The 19,473-nt window shown below is 41.9% G+C and overlaps 3 protein-coding genes across 7 annotated transcripts in view; 1 reads left to right on the top strand and 2 right to left on the bottom strand.

The window, feature by feature from the left end:
- LOC121921845 (zinc finger protein 263-like) overlaps nucleotides 1-822 on the bottom strand; it is a 23,492-nt gene extending 22,670 nt beyond the window's left edge. The window contains exon 1 of one of the 4 annotated variants that reach the window (XM_042450464.1): nucleotides 426-768. The gene's annotated coding sequence lies outside the window, so the exon portion shown is untranslated. Of the gene's footprint in view, nucleotides 1-425 lie in introns of all 4 variants that reach the window. The other 3 variants (XM_042450463.1, XM_042450466.1, XM_042450465.1) reach the window with 3 other exon arrangements.
- Nucleotides 1-19,473, top strand: part of LOC121921898 (zinc finger protein 397-like) — a 942,727-nt gene that overhangs the window by 500,299 nt on the left and 422,955 nt on the right. The window lies entirely within an intron of this gene.
- Nucleotides 3,098-10,426, bottom strand: LOC121923636 (zinc finger protein 629-like). The gene is made up of 6 exons (XM_042454229.1): nucleotides 10,358-10,426; nucleotides 9,720-9,836; nucleotides 8,010-8,124; nucleotides 6,943-7,025; nucleotides 6,129-6,255; nucleotides 3,098-5,221 (listed from the first exon to the last, which is right to left on the bottom strand). The coding sequence occupies exons 1-6, from the start codon at nucleotides 10,424-10,426 to the stop codon at nucleotides 4,059-4,061; spliced, it is 1,674 nt and encodes a 557-aa protein (XP_042310163.1). The 3' UTR covers nucleotides 3,098-4,058.

Here is a 19,473-nt window from a genome sequence, read left to right on the forward strand (position 1 = left end):
ATACAAATTATTATTATTATTATTATTATTATTATTATTATTATTATTATTATTATTATCTTGCCCATAGAGAATCCACATGATACCCCATGATTGGGTCACCATAAGTGGGCATAGTATGGGCAAGTATACTCCAATGATTCCCTATGGGCAAGTACTGTCATTTGTTTTAGTTGTCCCATTTCCCTAGCAAGATTTGTGGGGTTTTTTGGGGGGGGGGGCTTTTGCCATGGTCTTCCCCTGAGGCTGAGAGAGTGTGACTTGCCCAAGGTCACCCCCAATGAAAGGTGTGTGTTTGACCCCTGGCAAGGCCTGTGCAGGGCAACTCTGACACCCCAATGGTAGCCCACCCTTCCCAAGGAGGCCATGGCACCCTCTTGCCCAAATCCCCAGCCAGGTGCCCACCCCAAACATCAGCAACATACCAGAAGAGGAAACTGGTGTGTCTCTGGGGTTTTTTGCTGCTTATCTCTTCCCTTTGACAGCTTGGCTCCCTCCAGGAGGCTGAGTGGGAAGGGCTGCTCCTGGATCCCTGGCTGGAAATGGAGGAGACTGGGAGAAGACTGCAGGTCCCAGCAGCCACCTCCCAGAAAGAGGCTCCCTTCCTTTGCTCTCTTCTCTTCCTCCTGCTCTCAATGGCGTTCAATGGAGAAGCAGCTTCAGCTTCGCTCGATCGCCCTCTGGTGGAAGGCTCCGGATGTGCAACTCCTACTTTCAGGAAGGAGAAAAAAGGGAGGAGGGAGGGAAGTGGGTATATCCACACTGCACAGTTAATGCACTTTGATACCGCTTTAACTGCTATGGGCTAATCATAGGGTTTGCTGCTGTGGCCCCGGAGCTCTGTGACAGAGGTGGAATACAACACTCCTGAAATAATAATAATAATAATAATAATAATAATAAGAGTTTGATACTGCTTTAAATGCTATGGGTATCCTGGGATTTGTAGTTTTGGTAAAAGATTTATAGAAAGACAGTGTGGCCTAGTGGTTTGAATGTTGGACTATGATGAACAACCCACTGGGTGACTTTAGGCAAGTCACACTCTCTCAGCTTCAGGAGATGGCAATGGCAGACCCCCCTCTGAACAGGGGGACCAGGGGTCCTTAACACAAAGAAGGGGAAGGGAGCACAAAATGTAGGGCATTCGAGGAAAATGTAGGACGTTACATGGAAGCTAAACACACACACACACATTTATAGAATATATATAAAAGGTAAGGTATTATAGGTAGATAGATAGATAGATATATAATGCACACACACACATATTTACAGAATACATATATAATACACAGACACACACATTTATAGAATATATATAAAAGGTAAGGTATTTTATATATAAATAGATAGATAGATAGATAGATAGATAGATAGATAGATAGATAGAATCCACACAGACACATATTTACAGAATACATATATAATACACACACACACATTTAGATAATGCTTATATCTGTTTTCTGATTGTAAGATAGTCTGTATGTGTACATTTTACTACAGCCAATGAAATATACCAAAAAAGATTTCTTTGTTTAAAAACCTATAAAAAGCAATTACAGTTGGAATGGTAATTCCAAGCTGAGGACACTTGGCTAGCAACAAAGCTGTTTTTTTTATCAAACTGGGTCTTCTCCAGGTTTATTTCTGTTCTGTTTAAGAACCCAATATCAGATCAAAATTAGTTTGACTGATATCTGCTACAATATATATTATATAATACATACATACATACACACATATAAATACATTTAGAGTATATATATTATATAATATAGACACACACACACACACATTCATACTTAGTCATGCTCAAAATGGAGGACATTTTGGAACTCTTTCTGGGCAGAAAGTGAAAATGGAGGACATGACTTGGAAACAAGGAGGACATCTGGTCACCCTGCTTCTGAAGACATTTGCCAAGAAAGCCCCATGATAGGGTTGGCTTAGGGTCGCCACACTTGAAGCCACACAACAACAAAATTTAGCCCTCTCTGGCCTCATTCCCACTTACAAAAAAAGTGTTTTGTGATCCAAATGGATGGATCGATTCACACTACATTTGCCCCAATCACATTTTCTCACTGTAAAATAATCCACTTGTGCTTCACATTCAAGAATGAATCGGTTCAAAATGGACCCACTCCAGCCAGCCGAAGGGCAAATTTAAACCTAATGCCCAGAACTGGACACAGTATTCCAAGTGAGGCCTGAGCAAAGCAGAATAGAGTGGCACTATTACTTCCCTTGATCTAGACACTACACTGCTATTGATGCGGCCTAGAATTGCATTAGATTTTTTAGCTGCTGCATCACCACACTGTTGCCTCATGTTCAACTTGTGGCTTACTAGGACTCCTAGGTCCCTTCCTGGCATACTGCTGCCAAGCCAGGGTCACCCATCTTATATCAAAATCTTTCATTTTTTCTGCCTGAGTGTACTGCCTTACATTTCTCCCTATTGACATGAATTTTGTTAGTTTTGGCCCAGCTTTCTAATAAGGTCATTTTGAATCCTGATGCTGTCTTCTGCGGTATTGGCTACTCCTCCTAATTTGCTAATTTGATAGGCATTCTCTCTATTCCTATAGTCTCTGTTGAGGATTGGTTTTTGGGAGCGGCGATGTTCACGATCCACCCAAAGAGACTGAGCCAGCATTCAAATTAAACAGAACCATTATGCTTTATTATAATAATAGAAGAAAACTTAAAAAGAGTAACAAGATGAATGAAATATAGTCAGTAGATCAGGTAAAGTGCGCCAAAATGCCCTCTAGCAGCTCTATCCAGCACAGCTGTGGAAAGTAGTGACCAACTTTCTCCCTCTCCACACACTTTTTCCTCTGCTATTTTTCCCCAATTTTGGACTTTTCCTATCAGATTGGTCTCCCTGAAACAGTTACTTTTGTTTCTCCCCACCTTGGTTTCTGTGTGCTTGGCATGCCCCACTGTTGCTAATGGTTCCCTGGCATATTAGGGTTTTAAATCTTGAGCTAAATCTTGATGGCCTGAAGCAACAAAAGATATGTAAAGGGGATCCATGGTAAAGAAAAGGTTAAGAACAGCTGGAAAACACTATCCTTTTTTTGTGTGTGGCATAGCTAACATGGAAAACTGTCTTTTACCATAACAGTACGGTATCTAGAACCATGCTATAAATATTTGTTCACCGATCTGATATCTGAAAGGATGAAAGACAGTTTGAACATGGTTTGGAAATAAAATAAATAGGATAAGAAGTGTGGCGGTTGAGAGTAACTTACAATAACACTTTCATCTAGTTAATTTATACCTCCATATATTTATATAGCTTCTCTCTCTCTCTCTCAGACTACTTTAATGTTTAGTCTGTTCATAGCTGATCTGATCCAATTCTTCGCTGCATTCATTTTTAAAACCAGCTTTAAGGCAAGCTTATTTTGCTAAAAGATCCTTCTCCTCACAACCCCCATGGCATATTCAGTGGGATTCCTCCCATAATTTATTCATTCTGTCACTACAAAGGAAATTCTTCCATCATTTTAGTATTAAAAAAAATCTGCCACCTGTAGTTAACAAATGTGTCCAAGTGCAGTTGCCCCATACTCTAGGCCAGTCTTTATTAAGTAAGTGCCCTCTAGATGCTTTGTACTACACGGCTCATCATCCTAGACCTTTTAACAATGCTCTCTGGGGTTGCTGGGAGATGTTGAACCATTTGGAAGGCAATTGGGGGGGGGAGCATTTAAAAGTTCTCTTTTCTGCATGAATTCTGTGGCTAGCCAAGAACATTCTCTGACTGAAGCTTCTTGCACATGAAGGACTTTCATAGACTCAGTCTTAATTCTCAGGTGTTTTTTTCAAAACTCTTTTGAGACTAGCACTTCCCATACAGAGAATGTTGTTCTTTTCTGGAACAGACTGCTTCAGAAGGTGATGGACTCATCTCAGTTGGAGGTTTTTGAATAGAGGCTGAATGGCCACCTCTCAGGGATCCTTTACTTGAGATTCCTATGATGATAGTGCCTTACAACCTATGATTCCCATGTGAATGTTCAGGATTCCTCTCTGACTTAACCTTTCCCCACACTCAGGACATCTGTATGGTTTCTCTCCACATGGATTCTCTGATGTCTCTTCACCTGTTGGCTCCGACTGAAGCTTTTCCCACAGTCAGAACATTTATATGGCTTCTCCCCTGTATGAATTCTCCTATGGTTCCTTAAATCACTTCCCTGAATGAAACATTTCCCACAGTCGGGACATTTGTATGGCTTTTCTCCCGTATGAATTCTCTGATGTTTTTTCAATATTCCTTCTTCGTTGAAGCATTTCCCGCATTCAGAACACTTAAATGGTTTCTCACCAGTATGGATTCTGTGGTGTCTCTTCAAATTTCTGGCCTCTGTGAAACTTTTCCCACACTCAGGACACTTGTACGGTTTCTCTCCAGTGTGCATTAGTTCATGGTTCTTCAAGTATTTCCTCTGACTGAAGCACTTACCACACTGAGAACATTCATACGGTTTTATTTCAGTATGAATCTCCTGATGTCTCAATAACGCTTGTCTGGAAGTGAAGACCTTCCCACACTCCGGACAGTCATGTACTTTCTCTCCAGTATGAAGATATGAATGATTTATCAAATATCCTCTCTCACTGGAGCACTGAGTACAAGGAGAAGATTCATACAGTCCTCCTTCGCCATGAACTCCTGGATTTCTCTGTAGTGTCTTTGTGCAGCTGAAGGTCTTTGCCCAGTCAGGGGGATACTTAGGTTCAGAGTGATTAGGCCTCTCTTTTGTGTGATTACTCAAATGTCTGTTCAAATAAACTCCTCTCTCTCTTTCAGAGAATTTTGACTTATACTCTTCTGGTATCATTCTCTGAGGTTTATCAGAATATGGATTCTGTTGGAAGTCCTCACTGGTATGTATCATATCTAGTCGACAATGGGCTGTTCTATCACACTTGGGCATTAATGGCATTTCATCTCTTGTGTGTACTTTTGAAGCTTGGCAAACTGGTGACATAAAAGCTGTTGTGAGCTCACTACTTGCACTCTCTCTCTCCACTAGTTGATTCCTATTTTCTTCTCTGAACTCACATATCTCTTGCATATCAGCTTCTGGCCCATTCCCTTGAATTATGTGGGGTGCTGTCTCGGATGTGTCCTCTGACTCGTTTCTTCCATCCGCAGAGTTCTCCATCTTGACTTTGCTTCTCTTCCCATCACCTGCAAAGACAGAGCATGGAATTTGGCCCCTTCTGTGGTGACCACTTTTCAACATGTCTAGCTTTTATTTCTAAAATATTTATCTCCATGTTTCCTTCTAGCTCTATGATAATGTGTCTCTATCATAATAAAAATCCTCCTCTTTTATCCAGGATTTTTTGTGTGCAAAATATAGAAAATCAAATACAATATTGGATATTTTTAGATAAAATAGTTTTAAATTTTGCAAGCTCCATGCAGCCCTTAGAGGAAGTCCATTGGGACTCCAACCAGCCATTGCCCGCCCCCCAAAAAAACAGACCCAGGAGATTTTAGAAAACATTTTTGTAGAGTTCCTCTCCTGAAACCAGCAAAAACTCCCCAGCAGCTCAAAAAGGGTCAGGAGAGATGCAATCATCACCTCCAATCACATTTTGGGGAAAAGGTGGGATATAAATCCAACAAATAAATAAATGGGGACTAGAAGTGTTTTGGATTTTGGTTTTGTTTGTTTGTTTGTTTTGGGGGTAGGGGGAATTTGGAATGCCTGTATTTGCACATACAGATGAAACCCAGGCCCAGACACAAAATTCATATATGTTTTATATACACATTATACATATAGCCTGAAGGTAATTTTATACAATATTGTTTAATAATTTTGTGCTTGAAACAAAAGTTGTGTACACTGACCCACGGAAAGCAAAGGTATCACTAGCTCAACCACCCATGAAAAAAGTTTTGAGTTTTGGAGTATTTCAGATCTCGGAACTTGGGATAAGGGACACTCAACTTGCAGCATGTATTCAGATCATGTTTTCTGTCTTCTGAAAGAGGAACTCTCTTTCTGACTACCTGCCTTTCCAGTTCTGCAGACAGAGAACAAAGTGGCTACTGTGTACCAGAACTCAGCAGAGGACTTCCTTACCCAATGATTCTACTTTCCTCCCATTCTCCTGCAAGACTTGCCAGACAACAGTCTGTTGGCCTGATGGGGTGAGACCCTGCTGGACAATCTGCAAAGACATGCCAGGTTGGTTGGGATCCACTGGTTCCTGCACAGATGAAAAAGGAAAAAATACTCAGGAAAAAAGGAAGAAGAATGCAAATCTTCATACACTCAGACCCAGAAATTTTATCCTCACTCCACTGACATGCCAGTGTGGTATAGTGGTTTGAGTGTTGTGCAAGGACTCCGGGAGACCAGAGTTCAAATCCCCACTCAGTCATGTAAACCCTGCTTTGCCATGGAAACCTACTGGATGACTTTGGGTAAGTCACACTTTCTCAGCCCAAGAGAAATGCAACAGCAAACCTCCTTGGAAATATATTTTGCCAAGAAAACCCTATTATAGGTTCTGTATAAGTCAGAATTGATGTGAAGGAATATAACAACATAATCAACCACTAATAAATATTATATGAAATGAATAAAAGGAATAGTATGCTCCACTACCCCAAGAGAGACAAACGTATCCTATGTTTATATGTTTTAATCTATGTTGTATTCTGACTAGGGCCTCAGGCAGAGGTGGGTCGTCATCATCATCATTATCATCATCAACATGTCCCCCCCCTCCTCCCAGTGGACATGAAAGCAGCAAGAACAAGGGTGGAAGCTGCTGTATTTTCCAACAAAGGTGCCTGCATGTAAAAGTACAGTGTGGGCTGCCATTAGCGCACAGCTCTTACCCTGACCTCAGCCTTGCTCATAACAAACTGACCTCCAAAATGCCACATACCTCCTTGACACCAGCATAGACCACTTCTTCTCCTTCAGGAGGATGTGATGAATCTGCACGACTCAGGCATTTGATTCCACTGCCTGTGAAAGACAGAAGGGGGTTGTTAGAAAAGAAACTAGTCCATCTCTTCATCCTTAGAGTGACCATCTCGATGGTTTATTTTATTGGGAATTATGGTTTTTTTAAAACTGTAACTCTCTTTGAGTCCCAATTTTACAAGAAAAGTGGGATACAAATAAATATATGAAATAAATATATAAATTTATAAAACTACAGGCTGAGTCTCCTTTATCTGAAATACTCAGGACTAGAGGTGTTTTGGAGTTTTCCGGATTTTGGAACTGGACACTTTCACAGAAACAGCCTTGAATACACTTGGCTCATGCTTTCTTCCCTTCCAGTATTATCTCAGCACCTGTATCTGAAATCACCACAGTTTAGCAACACGATTTCTATTGTATATCCCACCATACCTACTTTCCAACATTTTATGGCAGGCAAGTTGCTTAGGCAACACCTGAGAAATATCTGCATATACATAATGAGATATCTTGAAGATGGGACCCAAGTCTAAATATACAAAATTCATTTATGTTTCATATACACCTTACACACATAGCCTGAAGGTAATTTTATACACACTATTTTTAATGATGTTATACAGAAAACAAAGTTTGTTTACACTGACCCATCAGAAAGCACAAGTGTCACTATCTCAGCCACCCATGTGGACAACTTTGGGTCTTCCTTATCTGGAATCCCAATATCTCGAATACTGTACTCCAAAATGCAAAATTGCATTATTTATTTATTTATTTATTTATTTATATCCAACTTTCCTCCCGGTACAGAAATATGGGTGGCTACGATAGTGACACTTTTGCTTTCAGATGGTTGAGTTAACTGATCTCATTGGAAGCCTTGAATAGAGATAATTGCAGGACAAGCTACATTTGCCATATCCTCCATAAGACCAATATAGATAGATAGATATCTTCACCTAACCAGCACCAGCATCCCAAAAACACAAAGACAAACAGTGAAATACTCAGCTGAATCCTTACCCAGTACACTGATCCCTGCACCACCATTTTGTGTGGCTTCTTTGTAGGTCTCACCCTTTGCAGCATCTGTGGGTTCTTCATCTGGGGAATCCAAATGTTCTTCCTTCAGTGGCCCCTGAAACAGGGTGGAGAATCACACTGGCAACACATGGCTGGAAAAATAAATTTTATTGGCCAGAGACATTCTCTCATTTTTCTAGGCAAACATGGATTGAAGGATATACATCCAGGGATAGCTGTGTTGGCCATGCAGAAAAATACATCAAAAACACATTGTGGTGATACCTTTACTAGGCCAACCAAAAAGCACAAAGTATTTTACATAAAGTTGAAGGCTTTCATGGCCGGCATCCATAGTTTTTTGTGGGTTTTTCGGGCTATGTGGCATGTTTCTAGCAGAGTTTCTTTCTGACGTTTCACCAGCATCTGTGTGGCGCAAACGTCAGAAAGAAACTCTGCTAGAACATGGCCACATGCCCAAAAAAAACCCACAAAAAACTATTTTACATAAGCTTTCAAACTCACAGGCTTCTTCATCAGCCATGGATGATAAAAGCAATTTAGAGTAATCAAAAACTGCCATACATGATACAGTTGCAACAGACAAGAAACAGGACTTAATTTATGTAGTTGGTGAAAATTATTTAATGTCAACAATCACTTACAATGCTACAATCCTTCAATCACCCAAATAGACTTGTAGGAAGACACAGACCTTCCCACCATTGGTGAATTTCCAGAATGCTTTCACCCCACCCTGATGACCAGGAATGCCATTGACAAACTGCTCAAATTGAATTTTCTTCTTGTACCTTATGTTACGTTATTTGTTTGCTTGTTTCCTCCCCCCCTTTCCTCAAATTAAAAAAAATACAATATAATTTATAAAAGTCATTTTGGGGAGAAGTTAATGAGGGCAGGTCACAGAACTGCATCTTTCCTGAGATGTTAAAACTGACTTTAAAATGGTTACAGGGGAGGTTTAATGTAGGTAAGGTCACAACCATTGCTGGCAATGAAGTGTTCAGGACACAAAAACTGACCACCCTGTTTTGCTTTTGTCTCGAACGTTCACTTTTCAGAAAGATGTAGCTCTGTGACCTTCTAGGGTCACACTTATCCTCTCAAATCACTTTTAATATCCATGCCTGAGGAGAAGAGCTTATGAGCTTTGAAAGCTTATGTGATGCAATTCTGCCCTTTTTCATTGACCCAATAAAGGTACCACTGAAGCTAGTTTTGTTTTGTATTTTTACTATGGGATTAAAGGTTTATTGGTTTTAAACATAATTGGCTGTTTCAAATCTTTTGCCCTAACCAGAAGCCCTTTCACACTACAATATAACATTTGATTCCACTTTAACTGACGTTTGGTGTGGCACTGATCTCTCTGGCTGGAAATGATAACTGTCTTTCCCTACAGTAGGTAGTGGTTTGACTACAACTCTGGAGATCAGAGAACAATTTCTGCTTGCCCCTGGAAAAACATTAGGTGACCTTGGGCAAGTCACACTTTCTCAGTTGAGAAAACACCCCAAGATAGGTTCGCATTAGGATCACCATAACTCAGAAACAACTTGAAAGTACATAACACAAAACTACAAATCCCGGATTCCACACATTGCAGCCATGGCGGCAGTTAAGTGGAGAGGGGTCTCAGGACACAAATATATTTATCAGCACTCTGGGATTTAAATATTAAAACCTCACCTGCCACTTCCTTCTTTCAGCCTCTCTTTGGCTCATCATGAAGTCCTCCACCAGAGCCACAGCCTGGGAGCGGGTTCTGCCTCCAGCTCGGATCCAGCCTGGAGGCCTGAGGGGAGGCTGGCCAGGAATTGCTCAGGACCAGCAGTTCCAGGATCTGCTCCTTGCTGTGTCTCTTGGCTTCAGCCACCGATAGCAAAGCTCCTGGAGCTGACTGTGAATCTTTCGAGGTCTTCAACCTCCTGACAGCAGAATTGCCTGAAGTGCTGTCGCTGCAGCTCCATTCTCAGAGCATCCTCTCGCAAAATGGCAGCCTTCACTCTCCCATAATCCTTCTTGTCTATACCCCACGATTTTGAAAGGCTTGCTCTGCTTCTCCACTCAGTGCTGGCAGAAGCCGGGACCCATTCTTCTCTGGGCCACCGGCAGGCTCGCCACTTGCTCAAAGGAGGCCAGGAAGGCCTTGGCGTCTTCCCATGGAGCACTCTCTGCTATCACTTGGCTTTTCCATCCGGCATGAAGAGTTGCAGTGTTTCCAAGAACTCCTGCCACTGGGCTTCCCAACGCTTTTGCATCCTTTTCTGGCTCTAATGATGCTCCCCATCCAGGTTGCTCTACGAAGCATTCAGGCAAAATTTCACTGGTGGCTTTTCTGAGTTTGACTCGTCTGCCTTCCAATTCTCGATCTGCAGCATTTCCTCCTTCATCATCTTCGTTGTTGCAATTCTAGAATTAAAATATTCCGAAATCAAGAAGATGCAGCAGGGCATTTTAGACACAGCAAACACTTAAAGAGATGCCAAATTTAAAATATATGCTGATTGATTTATGATTTCTATCGTGCCCTGTGTCATAATCTCTGGATGGTTTATGATAAAATCAGTTGATCAACTTAAAATGTAGGACAATAAACACTAAACAACAAATATTTATTTATTCATTTAATTATATGCTACCTTTCTCCCAGACTGGGACTCAAAGCAGCTCACAGCAGGAAACCAATCAAATCATTAGTCTATCTAAAAACAATTAAAATAGTCACAATTAAAACAGTCATTTAAAAACAAACAAAAGTTAAAAAAAATAAAAAGTTATAAATGTGGGGGACTGAAGATAAATTCACTAAAGGAAGAATTGTTATGAGAGTGGAATTTCCTCTTTTTCTACCTTATCCCATACTACTTTCCAACCTATATGTTGGACTGCAACTTCCAACATTATTTGTCATTAGTTAACTGCCTAGGGTTACTGGGACTCAGTCCAACAGCAACAGTAACATTCTTACCCCTAGAGATAGAATTCAAGGATAGCTGTGCTAGTCTGTAGACTGTTTGTAGAGAGATCTTGTAGCACCTTTGAGCCTAACTGAAAGAAGTTGCAGCATGAGCTTTCATAGACTTTAGCCTCAGATGCATCTGAGGAAGTAAACTGAGTCTAGTAAAGCTCATGCTACCAACTTCTTTCTTTCAGTTAGGCTCAAAGGTGCTACAAAGATCTCTCTACATGCTGATGCCTAGGCAAGATGCTCAGATTCTATGACAGTGGTTCCAAAACTTTGGTCTTCCAGGTTTCTGGACTTCAGTTGCAAGAATTTCTGACAGCTGACCAAGCTGGCTGGGATTTCTGGGAGCTGAAGTCTAAAACCCCTGGGGGAACAAAGTGTGGGAACTGCTATTCTGTGACATTAATTCTGTACCTGCTGTACTGGTTGCCAGTGCTTTTCATGTCCTTTACCTACCATTCAACTATATCTGATTTGACTGCAACACTTTGAATTAATCCTCTGTTGTCCCCTTTTCAACTGCTTTTAAAATGTCCCAGTTTCTCTCTCTTCCTTCCTCCTTTGTCCTCAGCTTACTTCAGTGGCAGCAAACTGAATTCAACATGCACAAATTTATGCTCTATTTTCTTAATAATTAGGGACCTGGGTATGTTTAGCCTGGGACGAGAAGGTCAAAAGGGTACATGTTAGTCACATTTAAATATTTGAAGGATGTCATGCGAGGATTTTTATTATTTATTTATTTACTGTATTTATACCCCACTCTTAAACCAGAAAGGCTCTCAGACCAGTTTTCATATAGTTAATTAGACATGTCTCTGCCCGTAGGCTTACAATCTAAAAAAGACATGACACAAAAGGAGAAGGAAATGGCCGTGGGAAGGGGAATAGCCAGCAGTTCCTCTCTTCCTTCTGAGCCTGGACCAAGGCAGTGGACTGGAGGGGGAGTCTCCTTGTTTCCTGCTGCTCCATAGAGTAAGACATGGGCAATGGATGCCAGGTACAGGAAAACAGATTCCATCTCACACATTAGGAGGAACTTCCTACAGTAGGGCTGTTTGACAGTGGAACACACTCCCTCAGAGTGTAGTGGAGTCTCCTTCCTTGGAAGTCTTTAAACAGGGGCTGGATGGACATCTGTCGGGGGTGCTTTGATTGTGAGTTCCAGCATGGCAGGGTGAGGTTGGACTGGATTGGAATGAAGTTGGGTCTCTTCCAGCTATAGGATTCTATGACTGAATAACACAGAGGGATAAAAGGGAGCAAATGTTTCCCTTCCCAGTAGGCTCAGGCCAAAGCAAACTGCTGCAGCCTCTTCTACCTTTTCTGTTTCTCCTCATTAGCATCCATAGCTTTTTGTGGGTTTTTCAGGCTATGAGGCCGTGTTCTAGAGGTTTATTCTTGATGTTTCACCAGCATCTGTGCTGGTATCTTCAGAGAGAGCTGGCATGAAGAGAGTGGAGGTATATACTGCTGGTTGAAAGGAAGCGATTTACATGTTAATCTGTGTATTGTTCTGTTGCTGAATGACAAGGCCTCAGGGGGTCTCATTTACTTAATGATCCATTGTCTGCTGGGAAACCCTCCTGACTCTGGCTGGTTTCATTTGCATTTGCTGGGTCTTCATTTCTGTGTTTTTCAGGACTAGTGCCAAACTTTGGTCCAGAAAACACGGCAAAAATAATCCAGTTTGACGCTGCTCAGTACTAAGGTATCCTGGGAACTGTAGTTTATATTAGTATATATGGTGTGTGTGGTTTGTGTGTGTGCGCACACACACACACTTTATTTTCATAAAAAGAAATATGTTTTACAGTATTTACATTTAAGTGTATCATAATATAAACATTAATTTAAATAGAATATCATAAACAGGAAACTGTAGGGACATTGAGCCTTCTCTGTCAGAGAGCTCTGGTGCCACAACAATGGCCTGTTACAGACTGCCAAAATAAAGCTGCTTCGGGTCTCTTTGGAGTATGCTGTTTAAATGATGCATGCATCCTAAGAATCCAGAAGCTGCCCCAAAAGCTGCACTCTGGTGCTTAGATGGAGTGTGGCTTTGGTCGACCTCTGGACTCTTGGACCCATGCATCATTTAAATAGCATACCTCCAAAGAGACGCGAAGCAGCTTTTATTTTGGCAGTCTGTAACAGGCCAAAGTACGTTCCCAGGATTCCCCTCACACTGAGCCAGGGCAATAAAGCAGTCTCAAACTGGATTATTTCTGCAGTGTGCTTTGGACCTTTGTTTACTTTAAGGATTTCTTCTTTCCTGTCGAAGTAGTCCAGGTGTTTGTGGATTTCAATGCCTTCCCTGTCCAGAAATTCTGACCTGATAGTTGTTGCTATGGTCAGATTTCAGTGTTTTCAAAATCATTTTATGGCCAGGATGGTTTATAACGTGTTCTGCTACTGTGGTTTTTCTGGTGACCCAGTCCGCAGTGTTCTCGTGTTCCTTGATTCGGTTTGAACACTGTGTTTGGTGGTCGCTATGTAGACTTGTCCGCAGCTGTACAGTATGCGGTAAACTCAACTGCATATACCCCGCTCTCTTCCATGCATCATTCTCTGAAGATGCCAGCCACAGTGCTGGCGAAATGTCAGGCATAAACTTTCTAGAACATGGCCACTTAGCCCCAAAACCCCAACTTTCCTGGACAGCAGCACCAAGCCTTCCCCCTAAATGAAAGAAATACTTTGTTTGCAAATAACTGTTTCAAATGCTCATTGATGTGAGCCCTTTCTCACCCACAAAAACCTCACCCCTTTTCCCCAGCTCCCCTCTCTGCTCCTTTCACCTGAAAACCTCCTGCTTTGTAGAGCATTTTCCTTTGCAAAGCTTTTGCCAGCTTCAGAAGACGCTCTAGAGGAGCTGAAGCTGGATTGCTGGAACCATAGAGATGTTCACCCAGCTCCAGAGGACGTCTCGGAACTGAAATTGGATGAGGAACCATAGAGAGTCTGACACAACATGAGACGCTCTAGGAACTCAAGTTAGAATGCAAGAACCATAGAGACGGCCCTTAGTTCCAGAAGACGCTCTAGGAACTGACGTCGGAGGCAGAGAAACCATAGAGGCTTCCGCCTACATTTGCCAGAGCGTCTCTCAGAACGAAGACGCTCTGGCAGCCGCTCTCTATGATTCCCATGGTTGCTAGAGATCTTAAAACAAATGCTTTTCATGGAGAAGGGGGCATTTCCATCTAATTCCTCTTTATTAAAACGCACCATTTAATGAGATTCTCGGAAATAATTAAGGAATGGCATATGTGGTTATAGTCATATACTAGTGTAGGTTTGGGATTTGGGGATATCCCAGTTTAAGTTCCCATTTTGGCAGCATCCTCACTGCAGAAATAATCCAGTTTGACTCCGCTTTAACGGCCATGGCTCAGTGCTATGGAATTCTGGGAATTTTAGTTTTGTGAGGCACTGAGCCATGGCAGTTCAAGTGTTCTCAAACTGGATCATATTTGCAGTGTGGACGGATACAGCCTTTCCACTATTTAGTACACAGTGACAGTGCTGTCGTTCCGCTTTTACTGCTATGGCTGCCTCCTGTGGAGTTCTGGGTTTTGTAGTTTAGCGAGGCCTAAGGAATCTCAGGCGGAGGGCCCTAAATGCCGCTCCCCAAACTGCAAATCCCAGAATTATCTCCGAGAATCGTTCTCTTTCTCAGGCAGCATCCACGCTGCAGAAACAATCCAGTTCAATGCTATGGAATCCTGGGAATCCCAGAGCTCTCGGACAGAGAAGGCTGAATGTCTTACAAAACTACAGTTCCCAGGATCCAGAGCATTGAGCCATGGCAGTTAAAGCAAGGCCAAACTGGATTATTTCTGCAGTTTGGATGCAGCCTCGCTCCTAGTCTTTCTATGGTTGGCCTACCTCGCAGGGTTGTGTGGATTGGATTGGGAAGGAGACAAGTCCTAAATACACTGGTCACTCCAGATTCGCTGAGGTTAGGGGCACAGTTAATGTGGAAAAACTGCAAATAACAAAAACACTATGTTTTTACCTGAGAGGACACCTCTCTAGGAATCTCTAGGTCCTCCAGTGCAGCTCTATGGTCAACATTTGCCAGACATTGACCATAGAATTGCACTGGAGGAGCTACAAATGCCTTGCAGAGTGTACTCTCTAGGAATCTCTGGGTCCTTCAGTGTGGCTTTTGGTTAAAGTTGACCACAGAGTTGCGCTGGAGGACCTCCTAGATATTCCTAGAGAGGATATATTAAAATCTGTGAATAATCAAATCCACAAAAGTCAAAGCCACAAATGTGGAGGGAGGAGTGTACTGCCTTGAGCTCACTGGAGTGTCATTAAGTTGTAAATGCAACACACACACAAGTTCGTGCATCTACACATTAGAAATATATACGGTAGGTTTGACATCACTTCATATTGTTAAGGTACCAAAACAGGAGAAACAAACAAACGAGGTCGAGTTGATCCAAGATGGCCTTTATTTGCATGCAACAACACAGGGGATCCTTCACCAAACTGTGTCTCCTCTCAAAACAGGGAGCAAAACTTTTATAGCATTTTGACATTCCAACAAACAGAAGGTAACTTTCATTTCTATAAACAGACTTTCCTTATCAGTCTACTATGAGGCTTCTTTGTTCTCTCCAAGAGCCTACAACCTTGAAAGTCTCAGACTCCCCTTTACATTCCACACTCCCCTGAAAAGGCCCCTTCTAAGTTGCATATATTTTTAGATGAACATATTAACTTCTATACACTACTAAGCATTAATGGCAAAGCTTGCTTATTATTATTGTTGTATACTGAAGCTGAGAAAAGGAAAATGGGGAGAGGAGAGAAAGGAGGAGAGGGGGTGAACTCAGCCAAAGGAAGAGCAGCGAGAGAGGGGGGGGTATCAAACCCTCACAATATTTACTTCTACACTGCAGAAACGATCCAGTTTGAAACCACTTTAACTGCCATGGCCCAATGCTATGGAATCCTGGGATTTATAGTTTTGTGAGATATTTAGCCTTCTCTGCCAGAGAACTCTGGTGCCATAACAAGCTACAAATCCCAGGATTTCCATAGGATGAAGCCGCGGCAGTTAAACCAGTATAAAACTGCATTAATTCTGCAGTGCAGGAACAGCCTAAGTGCTATAGCTCTGTTCTGTGGAATCCTGAGATTTTAAGTTTTACACGCTCTTTAGTACTCTCAGCCAAAGTGCTCTGGTGCTACAAAACTACAACTCCCAGGATGACGCTATAGAACTCATAAAGTGGTATCAAACTGCCTTATTTCTACAGTGTAGATGAATGTCTGTGCATGAGCATCTGCTCTGCTGAATGGCTGGGACATTCTCAACATCTGTTCTAGATGTTTTGGTCTTCGGATCCCAGAAGCCACAGCCATCTTGGCAAATGATCAGAGATTCTGGGAGCAGAAGTTTAAAACATCTGGAAAACCAAAAGTAGAGAAGTACAGGTTTAGAGGACTTTATCACAGGAGCCCTGTTCTCATGCGCAATTGCGCATGTTTAATAAAACGTAATTATTCCTCTTTGTGAAAAGCCATTATCGCACATCTTGACATGTCTTCAACACTCGCTCTCTTCCCGACTCCACCTTAATCCCACTTCCCTGACCTATGTCCTACCCAGCAGGTCTTTGGGGGTTTGTTTTTATTTTCATTTTTTTCACACACTTTGAAAGCTCTGCTACTGTGATTTAAGTTTTTTTTAAAATAAGGAAATAGATGACGGTGATAACAACAACAACAGGAATCAGCCTGCTTGTGAATAGCTAGTTGGAGGGGGAATATCAGGGGCAGACGATTGGAGAGGAGGGGCCACTAACATCACTTGACTGCCAAGATTGTAACTGCTTTGGCAGCAACATTTCACAATTGGCGACTAGTGTGATTGTGAGCTCATTGATGGGTTTTCCCCATCAGTTAAAAGGGACTCCCTAACCACACTTGGGGGACACAGCAGATAAAAGTCTGAGCTGTCGTTGTTCAATAATTATCACTGAAGTTGCTTTCTTCTGGCTCTAATCATGGCTTACGAGCCACGGGCGATAAAATGCAAAGTGAGCAAGTGCTAGGAGAACCACCCTAGCCTTTCCGTGTGGTTTCTTTCCGCATGCTGTGCTGAGCATTGTGGTTTTGGCACTTCCTCCACCCCATAACACCCACTTTCCCATATTCTCTGCCATGCCCTCCAACAGTGTCACCCAGTGGTGTCACTAGGCACATGCAGAGGTTTCAGACCACACCAGGTGACTCCCTGAAAGTGGGTAACACCACTGTTCCTCAAACACCTACCTTTTGGCAGAAACGGGCTGTGCCATTCATCTGCTTCCCTTTAAAAGGCTTTAAGAGATGGTGGGAGTGGGGTGAAGCTCAGCTGGGAGGAGAAAGGAGGACCCCCATAATTTTTTAAATTTAAAATTTAAATATTTCAAATGGGAAAAAAGTAATTTTTTTACATTCTTTTAAAATTTTCTTTAACAAACATCACATTTTAACCAAATCTTCACTATGTATATGTAAATACATTTAGGTTGTGCGTATGGTATTGTAATTTGAAGGTATAATTTTAATTTTGCTAGTTGTTTATATCACAACCATTAGCAGTACGTTCTGTGGTATACAGGAATCACGACTTATGACTAACATTAGTGCAAAAAAGGATTCTGTATGGTGTGAAATGGGAGGAGGTCCATGGGGGTGTGTGACCCTATGAGTTACCACGCCAAGTGACACCAGCCCTAGTGAGCCACTATTGTCATCCCAGTTCCTGACACCTCAAGTTGATTCAAAATTTTATTTTTATTTTGCCTGATCTGTTAACTATAAAGAGGAAAGTCTGGTCTTCCTTGGCAATGGCCTAAATGTCCCGTTCAAGGATTTTGCGACGAAAGCAAGGTGCTGAATGATGCTCCCTCCAAAAAGTCCAAATGAGCCATTTTTAAATCCCCCTGTACTCTCCTTCATCTTCTAAATCACTTTCCGTCTTAAATATAGGGTGGTAATACAAAATTGAAACTAAGCCCAGCAGCCAAGCTGCAAGAGTTCCTCCCAAAAAGGCACCACAGGCAATCAGACCTGAATTTATGAGAACGTACAAGTCCACGTTTAAAAGGCATGTTTTTTCCACTGCTTTTTCTGCCTCCATGAGTGGTACACCGAGAACATTTTCTGGCATGAGGCACAATGTTTCCTCTGGATCTGTAGGGGGGAAAACACCCACAAATGAGAACAAATACACAGTCAACTTTTTAAATTGTGGCTGGTACTTCTATAATCACATACCCTCCAACCATCACAATTTGGCAGGGACAGTCACATTTAATCCTTTGTTGTCCCACTTTTACAGCTCCTTTTAGAATGTCTCTGATTCTTTCTCCTCCTCTCATTTTCCCCCTTCGTCCCCCGCTTCCTTCAATTGCTGCAAAGCAATTTCAACGTGCAAAAGTGGCTTGCGCTCAACTCAACCAGGTGGAAAGGAGAAGAGGAGGGCATTGGCTTGCCCTTCCCAGTAGACTCAGGCAAAAGCAAACTGCTGCACCTTCTCCATTTGTCCCCATTTTCATCTGTGAAATGGTGGGGGATATGTAATCAGATTGCTGTTTTAGAAACCCAAAGAAAGTGACAAATTGGATCAAACTTTGCTAGGATGCAGGGTGGGGTACATAGAGTTAATATTTCTATTGGCTATTGTAATTGTTATTGTAGTTCTAGGTTATTGTAAAAACACTCTAGAACTGCCTAGGTCAAAAAGCCTAGCTATTCTAGGGTCCCAACATAGATGAAAGACAATTCATGATCCTGAGGTCATTTGCGCTGCAGTTTTTAAATGCTGTTGTTGTCGTTTGTTTGTTTGTTTGTTTGTTTGTTTTACAAGAAACAATCATCAGGCTCATCCAATTAGTGGGAAAGCCTCTGGAAGTATCAAGATTTTCCAGTATGTTTTGATTTGATTTTATCTTTCTATTCCCAGGTTTGCATCCAAATTCTTTCTTTAAATATTCTGGATTTCCCCCCTTCCCCACTCTTGTGTTCTCCTTCCAGCGATCACATCTCACATCTAGACTCATAAACATTTCAGAGCTTGCCACCAGTTTCCACCGAGCTTGCCTTATTATTATTATTGTGTGTGTGTGGGGGGGGTATAGTACCAATTCAATATTAATATTACATTATAGGGATATCAACAATCTAAGATACACAGACGACACCATAATACTAGCTGAATCTCCAAAATAAAATTGGATTGTACAGTTACAGTGCCTGGGACTCTCAGGGACTTTTTTCTTGTCTGGAGGGGGTAGAATCATAGAATCATAGAGTTGGAAGAGACCGCAAGGGCCATCTAGTCCAATCCCTGCCATGCAGGAAATCCAGATCAAAGCATCGCCGACAGATGGCCATCCAGCCTCTGTTTGAAGACCTCCACTACACTCCGAGGAAGTGTGTTCCACTGTCGAACAGCCCTTACTG

This window comes from Sceloporus undulatus, chromosome 2 (genome assembly GCF_019175285.1).
Source record: "Sceloporus undulatus isolate JIND9_A2432 ecotype Alabama chromosome 2, SceUnd_v1.1, whole genome shotgun sequence".
NCBI classification, from domain to species: Eukaryota; Metazoa; Chordata; class Lepidosauria; order Squamata; family Phrynosomatidae; genus Sceloporus; species Sceloporus undulatus.